Source organism: Ranitomeya imitator, chromosome 5 (genome assembly GCF_032444005.1).
Source record: "Ranitomeya imitator isolate aRanImi1 chromosome 5, aRanImi1.pri, whole genome shotgun sequence".
Taxonomy (NCBI): Eukaryota; Metazoa; Chordata; class Amphibia; order Anura; family Dendrobatidae; genus Ranitomeya; species Ranitomeya imitator.
The window spans coordinates 113,344,432-113,356,973 of record NC_091286.1 but is presented as its reverse complement, the minus strand read 5'-3'; the positions used below and the strand labels follow the sequence as shown (position 1 = coordinate 113,356,973).

General features: G+C 41.6%; 1 protein-coding gene across 1 annotated transcript in view; it reads right to left on the bottom strand.

Moving 5' to 3' along the window:
• Window positions 1-1,681: 1,681 nt before the first annotated feature.
• The window catches only part of GPATCH11 (G-patch domain containing 11), a 57,175-nt gene continuing 46,314 nt past the window's right edge, over window positions 1,682-12,542 (bottom strand). The window contains exons 6-8 of the mRNA XM_069769099.1: window positions 10,086-10,199; window positions 6,008-6,089; window positions 1,682-2,180 (exon numbers count right to left, since the gene is read on the bottom strand). Coding sequence (XP_069625200.1) covers window positions 2,125-2,180; window positions 6,008-6,089; window positions 10,086-10,199 — 252 coding nt within the window. The 3' untranslated portion in view covers window positions 1,682-2,124. The remainder of the gene's footprint in view (window positions 2,181-6,007; window positions 6,090-10,085; window positions 10,200-12,542) is intronic.

The window sequence follows — 12,542 nt, the reverse complement described above, 5'->3', positions numbered from 1 at the left end:
GAAAGGGAGAAGCAAAGAGCCATCCAGCCCCATAGTTACATGGTCCCTTAAAAAAATAAGTCATTTCATTAGGTCTACAATAATGTTGCAAAGAAAGAAAATAAAGGTATTTAGATATCCTGGCAGCATTTAACCTGTAAACAACAGTCAACATGACTGAAAAAAAAGAATTAAACTAGGCACGCCTTGTAATGTTGCATCTCAGGGGATACCTTCACTGATGTTAGGTATAGTTGTGTCTCTGGTTATGAGAGACTGGAGCACCCCTACTGTAAAGGTATACCTAACCATTCAAAGCTCAATATTCAATGCAAGATGGTAGAAAGAATGTCAATCGTCTTCTTGGCTCTGGGTGCAGCTGAAGCCATTCCATTGCCTCATCCACGGTGGCAAAAAGTATGGTCGAATTTTCATAGGCGAGCAGGGAAGTCATCAGGTAGGTGATGCCTATGTATAAGTTTCCTTTTAATGTCCATATATTGAGCGTTCTGCTTTTGTAATTCCACTGAAAAGTCCGGGATGGAGATTATAGAGTTGTTGTACTTGAGGGGACCTTAAAAGTTGCTCAGCGACTTGCCTCAAAGTCATTTCTTGATAATCCCTACGTGTTGCGGCTGTCTAACAGTCGCAGAACATGCAGCCGCATGGACTTGAACATATTATCCAAGCATGCCCAAGATACTCTGATAGCACCAGAGCATGTTCGCTCATCACTAGTAGGACACCTGCGCTAATCCGCCAGTTTGGCAGTTGAAAGTGTGGTTCCTTTCCGTTAGCGAAAATTTCTGGGAGATCTTCCCTGGCAAATTTCTGAAGCTTTTCAGCCATATTGGAGCTCCCCACCTCTCCCGACTCATCTTGGCATATAGTATAGGCAGGGTATATTTTAAGAATGCAGGTGCTTTTTCCTCTCTTGATACACTGAGCTATATTACCAATCAATATAATGTGCAATTACCTAGAGTCTCATATGTCACAGTGTTCCCACTGTGTTGAGCACCAAAACTTGTTTTTTTTTATATAACTATGCACCAGTCCCACACTTTATAAAGATTTCCCAAATTTCTCCAAGTACCCTTCAGCATGTGGATTTAGATGCTGTGAACCCCTCTGCCAGCTGCATGTCAGAAACTGCAGGGCATGTGGATAAATGTGTCACTCCAGGGTGTTCGCCTCACCCCCCCAAGGCCTTAAAATGGCTCCTGTCCTTTCCTTATTTGTAGAGCTCCCTGGAGGTTTTGGGGCTAGTCTATTCCGCGCTCTTGCCACAGTACTCCTTGAACAGCCAGCTAGAGCCCAAACCCTCCCAAAAGGAGACTGTCTGCTGTTAAATACCTCTGGCGGCACCCATCCACAGTGCCACCGGTGAGGTGCACAAGATGACCGCTGCTTCCTCTGAAGTTTTCCTCAGAGGGATTTTGTGGGATACGCCGGACCAGAGCCCAGACTGCAGCATCCCCTCTGAAGTCAAGTGATTATCGCTCTCCCTAAGACGTGTTTCAGGACACGGAGAGCCGGCAGGAGCCTGGTAAGTGCAGAATATGCAGGATGGCAAGAGATCAGCTTCACACGACTGCTCAGCACCAGTGCATTGCTGCACCCCGAAGTAACAGTATTATTGAGAGCATAAAAGGGTACTAACAGAATATGAGAAAAACATACTAAAATGAAACGCAAAATATTACTTCTACAATGGTTTTTATTTAAAAAAAGAAAATGTTTGCACAGAACCCAATAAAGACATGTTTGACCATATCTAATAAAGTGTGATACAAAGACGCCCAATTTATAATTTACATTTTCTACTAATAATAGAAATGCAGCTGCAGACTAATAGTTATCTTTATTGTAATATAGTCTCGCATGGTACCATTGTAATAAATAAGACGCAGAAAAATTCTGTACAAAATAACTATCTGCCAGGCATGATGCAGTCTCTTGATTAGACTTGCACTTTAGTTTTTTTAAAAGATGTATAAAAAAAAAAGGAAACAAAAATGTTAAAGTTCTTGTATCATTTGTTATGCGAGCACAAGTCCATTAACGTTAATAGAGGTCGATGTAAAGCAGCGCTTTACTGCTCCTTGTGTCAATGAACAGTAAATTCTTGAATCCACAGTCTATTCAGTCATGGTCTTCGGACGTGTCCCCAGGACAATTTGACTCAATGTCTTCTTCATCTGTGTAAAAACAAAAAACCATAAACTTTAGAAAATGTGGATATATCTCCAGTACCTTATGTACATTATCATGTATAAAATATATTATTCAGTAACCATTTGTCACACAGACTTGTGAAGGTGCTAAACTCCTTTTCTGGATTTCTGATGTTGTGTTTAGATTTGCTCCTGGCACTGATGTAATCCTTACAAACGGACAACAAGTCACACAATGTCAGTTTTTCCCCATACAAGAAAATCAGAAAAAATCTAAATAGAAGCAGATAAAGAAAAGGTCACATTTGATACTGGCAAAAAAAAAATCCAGAAAGATTAAAATGGGCAAAAGAACATAGACCTATACACCCTGAATCTTTTAACCCCTTCATGCCATGGTCAATATAGCCGTGTGAGGGCTTGTTTTTCATTTGAGGAGTTATACTTTTGAATGGCACCGTTCTTTCTACCAAGTAGCATACTGGAAACGGGGAAAAATTCAAGTGAATTTTATTTGCAAAAAAGTGCAATTTCACAATTTTTTAATTTTTTTTAAATTTACGGTACCTTGTTCATTATATGGTAAAACAGACCTAACAGTGTGATTCTCCAGGCCACTGCGTGCATGCAGATACCAAACAAGTATACTTTATTTTTATTTAAGTGGTGAAAAAAAAATTCTGAAATTTGTATGGAAAAAAAAATATGTTGCTTTTGTTGCCATATTCCCAGACCCGCAACGTTGTCATTTTTCAAGATATAGGGTTTTGTATTGGCTTATTTTTTGCGCCCTGAGCTGATGTTTTTACTTATACCATTTTAGGGTAGATACGATTTTTTGGTTGCCTTTTATTGGAATGTTGCGTCTTAATTTTGGAGTTTTTGGTTATTTTTTAGTTACACTATATTTACAGATCGTATTTTATATTTTGATATATCGGACTTTTTTGAACTCAGCGGTAACAAATGTGTATTTTTAATATTTTTATATTTAATGGGGCAAAACGGGTTGATTTGAACTGGTGATTTTAACTACTGGATTTTACAGTCCCTTTAGGAAACTTTAAGCTGCGATCATCCAATCACTTGTACTATACACAGCAGTGCAGTAGCACCGCTATGTACAGGTGCATCTCACAAAATTAGAATATCATCAAAAAGTTAGTTTATTTCAGTTTTTCAATACAAAAAGTGAAACTCATGATATAGAGTCATTACAAACAGAGTGATCTATTTCAAGTCTTTATTTCTGTTAATGTTGATTATGGTTTACAGCCAATGAAAACCGAAAAGTCATTATCTCAGTAAATTTCATTCTCCAGCAGGACTTGGCACCTGTCGACATTACCAAAAGTACCAATTCCTGGTTTAAAAACAACAGTATCACTGAGCTTGATTGGCCAGCAAAGTCGCCTGATCTTAACACCATAGAGAATCTATGTGATATTGTAAAGAGGAAGATGAGACACCAGACCCAACAATGCAGATGAGCTGAAGGCTGCTATCAAAGCATCCTGGGCTTCCATAACACCGCAGCAGTGCCACAGGCTGATCACCTCCATGCCATGCTGCAGTGATGCAGTAATTGATGCAAAAGGAGCCCCGTCGAAGTACTGATAGCATTTACTGAGCATACATTTCAGTAGGCCGACATTTCGGATTTGAAAATCATTTTTTCAAGCTGGTGTTATAAAGTATTCTAATTTACTGAGATAATGACTTTTGGATTTTCATTGGCTGTAAGCCATAGTCATCATTAACGGAAATAAACACTTGAAATAGATCACTCTGTTTGTAATGACTCTATATAATATACGAGTTTAACTTTTTGTATTGAAGAACTGAAATAAATTAACTTTATGATGATATTCTAATTTTGTGAGATGCACCTGTATAAAATCAAGATCTATATAGGAATGTCGGCCACAGACTGACTTTCACTGGAGGATTGCAATGACTGATATGGAGGTCTGCAGCAGACCCCCAAGTTGTCATTACAACCCATCCACACCCCGCAATCACATCATGGGTGCGCTGATGGGTGCGTGGAACGACGTTGTGCCCTTGTCAGGGCATGTTAGATATTAACGAGGTTAACAGAAGTGAGCAGAGCTCCACTTCACACACGACTCTTAGGGTATGTGCACACGATGCGGAAAACGCTGCGGATACACAGCGTTTCCGCAGTTGCGGGTCTGCAGCAGTTTCCCATGAGTTTACATTATAATGTAAACCTATGGGAAACAAAAAACGCTGTGCACATGCTGCGGAAAAAAACGCGTGGAAACGGAGCGGTTTACATTCTGCAGCATGTCACTTCTTTCTACGGATTCCGCAGCGGTTTTACAGCTGCTCCAATAGAAAACCGCAGTTGTAAAACCGCAGTGAAATCCACAGAAAAACCACAGTAAATCCATGATAAATCAGCAGCAAAAATGCAGCGTTTTTGCCCTGCAGATTTATCAAATCCGCAGTGGGAAAAACCGCAGTGGACCATTAGCCCAGAGACACATGATGTCTAATTAAATCAACAGTCATGTGGAGGGAAAGATGCGGGCTCAGCTTGCGAGCCTGCATCAAAGGCACGGACATGACATATGACGTGGGTTTACATCATGTCATGAAGGGGTTAAGCATCCTACACACACTATAGTTGGTCATACACATTAGAAGTAGATCAACTGAACGCTTTGGTTTCGACAGGAACAGCTAACCACCTATGGGCTCATTCAGACATCAATTTTTCTTATATGAGGCTTGAGCGCTATCCGTATTTTTCACGGATATCATTGGAACCTATTATAGTTTATGGAGCTGATCACATGTCCATGTATTTTGCAAACCAAGTAGTCCACACAAAATTGGAGACATACCTGATTTTTATCAGAGTCTTGGCTCAAACTCGCCGATTCAAGTTTATGAGTCTGTGGAAAAAATTCAGGCAGTACTCAAATGCCATCTGTGTGGTGTCTAGTTTTTACTGACTGTGTGATAGAAGAAGATGAAGAGACCGTCTGTTATTTCATCAGAGAAAGACTGCTGAAACTTGGGGTAAAAACTGATACTGACCGAAGTGACGATACTCTGATCAAAATCACTGCTGAAACTTGCACAATTTTTGTGTAGTACAAAGATCATTGAAGCCTGAATGAGCTCCAATGCGTATTAGGCTTGGTTCCCATTGCGTTAATGGGAAAGCGCTAACGGACAGCGTTGCACGGCGAAATTAACGCCGTGCAACGCGTCCGTTAGCGCGCCCATTCACGGCAATGGGAACGCGCAGCACTAGCGCGTGCCATGTTCAGCACGCGCTAGCGACGCGCCGGTGTTTCCTGGCGCGCCGCGGACGCTGCTTGCAGCGTCCGAGGCGCGCCCGCGGTCCGTTCCCCGCTCTCGCAGATCGGGGATCTGCGAAAGCGGGGACGTTACTGCGACCCCGGGACGCGGCCACATTAAAAACATTGCGTTAGCGCAACCCGCTAGCGCTAAACGGGTTGCACTAACGCAATGTGACCCTAGCCTTAGATCCAGGCTCTTCCCAGATAGATGTTTGGGATACATGTTGGCTCCTAAATGCCCGATCCACTTGTTCTTATGGAGATTACCCACCTCCAGAGGTGTTTGGCAACAACTTACTCTATTTTTCCCAATGAGAACACATGCACGCTCGGTATGAGACGAGGTCGGTGTCATTCAGCAAATATAGCTCTCAATCTTTTCTTCATACAAGAGTAAGAACTTGCCTTTGTCACACAGTACCATTCATCAATTAGAAGGACTTTGCAGTATAGGTGTACTTTATTTCTAAACAAATTTACTTGATAAAATTGATTATTGCGGACTAACAGTACCTTGATATGCAGTGCCACACCAGATGCAATACAAATGATGTCCCCTTAAATAGCTCGTGAGAATCTGTAACTTTTCCAATGTCTATACAGAATAAAATACAGGTGGTTATTAGAGAAATGGATTGTGAGTTCTACACACAAAAAGAAAATGTAGCGACTTTTCCTTAATCTCCTCCAAGAACGTACATCGTGTACTGATAAATTACTCGCTCTATGTTTTTAAACCAACTTTTGAAAAAAACTATATACAGATATTACTGAGAATAACATAAAAATGGTTACAGCAGCATGTAGCATGAAGCCTAGCAAACATAGGCCTGCAGAATACATCTACTGTAAACTAAATGACTATGTTAGGACAAGTATTTTTTTTAGTGGTGATAAGTAGAGATGAGTGGTGTTCGAGTCGATCTGTTCGCCAATTTCAAATTCGAGCTGTTTCGGGCGGTGTTTGAGTCGTTCGACGAACTCGAACAATTTGCTTAAAATTCGGCTGTTCGAGTTTCTGTTCGATAACTGTTCGTTCAGCAAAAGCCTAACTTGATTTGCACATTAAAACTGTTTATCATTGTTAATAGACTGTTTCAGTGTATAGTGGGCGGGGGATAGATCTGTGCTAAAATAACGCCGATCTCCATTTTTTTTTTCTTTCTCGCATTTACAGTGGGGCGGTGCAGTCTCTCAGCCTATCAGCAGTGCGCACACACACAGCAATGTGCATGTGATGCACACAAGCAAGGGCATGTGTCATTGGCTGTGTATGTCACATGTCCTTGCACTATAAGAACCAGCCATTTGCCCCGTCGCCACCATTTCCTCACTGCTGCAGCTTAGTGTTAGACGGCACCGCTGCTGCTGTGGGCGTTATACAAACTAAGAGTGTTTTTTTGGAGCGAATTGTAAGAGAAATAGGTTTAGGGAATCGGGAGGAGTCGGGACTAGTTGTAATATCAGCCCTTTTCAGGGTAGGTTACAGCAGTTCATAGCACTGTTTGCCAGGCAGGTCTGTGCCAGTGCTGTGCAAGTGTTTGTCACAGCATTTGGTGTAATCTAGCTCAGCCAATCCTTCTGGGCTAGTAGCATTGTCTGATAGTCATCTGAGTAGCCCGCCTTTGAAGCTAGCTACACTGCCTGTGTATCTCAATTTTTACTGCATCTAACCCAGTTAATAGTTTTGGGCCTAGGAGCAGTGTCTGCACATCAGCAGAGTAGCCCGCCTGTGAAACTAACTATACCGCCTGTGTATCTCAATTTTCACTGCATCTAATCCAGTTAATAGTTTAGGGCCTGGTACCACAGTTTGGCCACTCAGTTCTGCTCGTTTTTCATCCATCGGTTGTTGTGCCAACAACTACAGATACAGAGTTGCCAATTAGTGAAGCACTAAAATGAGTGGCAAAAGGCCTGCTGCTGGTGGAAAGGGGAATAGGCGTGTTGGAAAGGGAAAAAAAGGTTGTGTCCGTGGGGTAGGTGGTAAAGCAACAGTAACATCTGCAGAAGAAAGACCATCTTCCAGCCAAAGTAAGAGGTCTACTTCTTTTCGTGGACAATCTGATATGATCCCTTTCTTACGACCATCGCTACAAGCATTGCCAAAAATTCCAGATGAGTCACAAAAACAGCAGGTGCTTGAACGTATATCGAGTGCTCGTTCAAGTGGTCTCTCCTCCATGTCAACTTCAACATCACAACTACTCTAGTTCTCAGAGTTGTCATCGCACTTGCTTCCTCACAGCTCCCAAGTCTCCAGCCGCCCATCTGAGCATGGGGTAACACACATGGTTGAGTCTGTAGAGCTGTTTACGCATACTATAGCCTGGGAATCACGATTTTTTTAGACCATCCTTTGCAAGGCCACAGGAGACAAGAAGTCTGATGCACAGCCAACGCCTAGAGAGGATGGTACAAGAGTATCTCCAAGTTAACATCGATGCCATGACTGTGGAACTGGACCCTTGCTCATTTTGGGCTTCCAATCTTGAAAAATGGCCTGAACTCGCCACTCATGCCTTGGAGATCTTGTCGTGCCCTGCAGCCAGCGTTCTCTCTGAACGTGTGTTCAGCGCTGCTGATGGTGTGCTGACAGATAAGCGCATGCGGCTGTCCAGTGACAATGTAGACAGACTAACATTCATCAAGATGAACAAATCCTGGATCCGCAAGGACTTTTCTACCCCTGTGTCATCTTGGGGAGACTAAAAGCTTGATGATTTTTGAAAATCACCTCACCAACCGTTTTAAAAAAACTCTGGCGAAATTGATGCCACTTAAGTGGTGTCTGTGGCTGAATTTTTGGAAAAAATGGAGACTCTTTTATTTAGTCCCCTTGCTGAGTTTTACATGACGTTGCCATCGTCAATTCCAGGTGGGAGGGGTCGTCTGCAGAGTTATTTCCTCATACTATGGCCTGGGATTCAGAGGTCTGCTCCAAAGCTTCAGTGTCTGCTAGTCAGCAGAGTAGCCCAGCCAAGCACCGCCTGTTTACCTAAGTACTATTTTTAACGGCAACTGGCCCAGAAAATCCTTTTGGGCCTAGTAGAATTTAGTGCTACTCAGCAGCGTACCCCACCCATGAAGCAAGCTACACCGCCTGTTTACCTAACTACTATTTTTTAACGGCATCTGGCCCAGGAAATCCTTTTGGGCTTAGTAGCATTTTCTGCTACTCAGCAGTGTACCCCACCCATGAAGCAAGCTGCATAGCCTTCTATCTTTCTCAATCTAACCCCTCGGCTCTGGAGTATCCAGTCTCCCTCCAGCTCTCCTCCTCACAGGTGGACTACCGCGTGTTTTCACACTGTGGCAAATCTTTTGGGCCCAGGCATAAGAAGTCGTCGAGGTAATGGATAATATGTGCCGTCTTACAAACGTCCATGATGACACATTCGAGGAAGCAACTAAACGCCTCAAATAGTGAGCAGGATATGGAGCTCCCCATGGGCAAACAGCGATCTATGTAGTATGCTCCTTCACAGAAGCAGCCCAACTCGAGGACACTATTCGGAGGCACAGGTAGTAACCAGAACGCCCCCTCAATGTCTGTTTGGCCATTAGGGTGCCCCTTACCAACTTCTTGACCCGCCTGATTGCCTCGTCAAAGGAGGTACAGTACATAGTACTGTACTTGGTTCCGCGTCGATGTTGTCGTTTACTGACCTGCCCCTTGGATATGACAAATGGTGGATTAGTCTGAATGTATTGGGTTCATTTTTTGGCACAACTCCCAACAGGGGTACCACTACGTCTTCTAAGGAAAGTGTTCTGAATGGACCCGCCGCCATTCTACCTAAAGATATTTATTTTTTTATTTTTTTGTCAAGACGTCTGGGTGTTGGTAGAGTGATTTTAGATTTTTACTCCAGCCTTTCTTGATTTTAGAAGGGCATGACACGCCTTTATCTGTGTCTCCTCCTCCTTTTACTCCTCCACCTCTTTTCTTTTCACATTACTATATGTAGTTGTGACTTTTCCATGTGTTTGTTGTGTCTTCTGAGTAGTTTGTCAGATTTTGGACACCTTTTAAGGTGTTTTCTATGTGTTTTCCATGTGTTTGTATGTGTTTGCCTGCCATTGGTTTCAATGGGGTTCGACGTGTTCGACGAACCGAACCCGAACACTAGGGAGGTGGCTCAACACTAGTGATAAGGCAGTAAATGATGTAAACCAGTGACTGTAAAAAAACCAAAACACTTTAAAGTTGACATTATTGAATAGGCTTATGCCTAGTATTGGTGAAAAAACAACATTTTCACGAACTTCATGAAGTGTTGAAAAGGACTTTACTGTTCTAGGTGCAGGTCACCAGAAAAGATTCCCACCGCTCAGAAGCGTTTGTGGTGTTACCATAAGCATACAGTCCACGCAATAATTTCAATGGCAGAACTATGAATCTAATTTATTATTGAAAAATAGAAATTAAAAATGATATACCTGTGCAATGTAAATGTACATATTGAAAAATTAAATATCGTATCATTGAATGAAAACATAAAAAAAAATAAAAATAAAATAAAAAACACAAAATTATATATAATCCAAAATTCCCATCGGTACATATTACGTATATGTAACAACATACACTTAGCTCCTGGTCCGTTATTTCATCTTCATCCTCTTCCTCTTCTGTTACCGATACATCATCTTGTGTATCGCTGGGAGGCCAATACCAAGCCTCTCGTGGACAGCCTACTCCCTAATAAATGGAGAAATAGGGGGAGATTTATGGTCAAACCAACTAAAACAAGATATCTGCCTGTAAAGCAACTTTCTAATTTTGTTTTCTATAAATACAAGTACAAAAAGAAAGATAACTGAACAATTTACTAGTTTCAAACTTAACATTTTAATTACCAGCACTGAAAGAGTCTTAAGGGGTATTCCCATCTCCAAGACCCTATCCCTATATGTAGTAGGTGTTATAATAATAATAATAATATTAGGAAATACCTAGAAATTTAGCATAGTTCTTCAGATTCACTATGTTGCTTACCCCATGTGCATGCATTGCAGTCATTTAGGTATCCATGGTTATGACCAATCATATAGCGACAGTCAGTTGTTAGTGGTCTTAACCATGAATACCTAAGCGCAATGCCCTGCACATGGGGTAAGCGACATAGCGAATCAGAAGAACTATACTACATTCCCAATTGGAGGAATTTGTTAATATTATTATTACACTTACTACAGTCAAGGACAAAAATTTTGAGAATGAGACAAATATTAATTTTTCCAAAGTCTACTGCTTCATTTTTTCTAATGGCAATTTGCATATACTCCTGAATGTCAGTGATCAGCTTAACAGCAATTACTGTACTTGCAAAGTCAATATTTGCCCAGAAAATTTACTTTAACCACCTAAACACATTTCAACATCATTTTTAAGTCCTGCCTTAAAAAGAGCAGCTAACATCGTTTTAGTGATTGATCCATTAACACAGGTGTGGGTGTTGATGAGGACAGGGCTGGCGATCAATCAGTCATGATTAAGTAAGAATGACATCTCTGGACACTTTAAAAGGAGGCTGGTGCTTGGTATCATTGTTTCTCTTCAGTTAACCATGGTTATCTCTAAAGAAACACGTGCAGCCATCATTGCACTGCACAAAAATGGCCTAAGAGGGAAGAGTATCGCAGCTACAACGATTGCACCTCAGTCAATAATCTATCGCATCATCAAGAAATTCAAGGAGAGAGCTTCCATTGTTGTCAAAAAGGCTCCAGGGCGCCCAAGAAAGACCAGCAAGCGCCAGGACCGTATCTTAAAACTGTTTCAGCTGCGGGATCAGACTACCAGCAGTGCCGAGCTTGCTCAGGAATGGCAGCAGGCTGGTGTGAGTGCTTCTGCACGCACTGTGAGGCGGAGACTCTTTGAGCAAGGCCTGGTTTCAAGGAGGGCAGCAAAGAAGCCACTTCTCTCCAGAAAAAACATCAGGGACCGACTGATATTCTGCAAAAGGTACTGCTGAGGACTGGGGCAAAGTCATTTTCTCTGATGAATCCCCTATTCGATTGTTTGGGACATCTGGAAAACAGCTTATTCGGAGAAGAAGAGGTGAGCGCTACCACCAGTCTTGTCTCATGCCAACTGTAAAGCATCCTGAAACCATTCATGAGTGGGGTTGCTTCTCAGCCAAGGGAATCGGCTCACTCACAGTCTTGCCTAAAAACACAGCCATGAATAAAGAATGGTACCAGAATGTCCTCCAAGAGCAACTTCTCCCAACCGTCCAAGAGCAGTTTGGCGCCCAACAATGCCTTTTCCAGCATGATGGAGCACCTTGCCATAAAGCAAAGATGATAACTAAATGGCTCATGGAACAAAACAGAGATTTTGGGTCCATGGCCTGGAAACTCCCCAGATCTTAATCCCATTGAGAACTTGTGGTCAATCATCAAGAGACGGGTGGACAAACAAAAACCAACAAATTCTGGCAAAATTCAAGCATTGATTATGCAAGAATGGACTGCTATCAGCCAGGATTTGGTCCAGAAGTTGATTGAGAGCATGCCAGGGAGAATTGCAGAGGTCTTGAAGAAGAAGGGTCAACACTGCAAATATCGACTTGCTGCATTAACTCATTCTAACTGTCAATATAACCTATTGGTACTCATAATATGATTGCAATTATATTTCTGTATGTGATATAAACATCAGACAAACACTAATAAAAACCAGAGGGCAGCAGATCATGTGAAAATATCATTTTGGTGTCATTCTCAAAAATTTTGGCCATGACTGTACATATTGGGATGAGATCTTGGAGATGGGAATACTCTGTTAAAAGAACAACCAACAGTTTTTGTCCCACCACATTTTAGCAGCCACATCGCTTTTATATTTTCACTATTATGTTATTATTCTATGCAGGAGAAAATCCATCATCTTTCGTGTGCTTTTTGGAGTTCAATAAATTCCTTATTATTTAAATTATTTCTATTTTTGTGAGAAAAAAAAATGTTTTCCATTTTTTTTTAATCAATTTTTACTTTTATGTATGTTAACTAATTAACCTGCTGAGCTAATTTTCAGGTT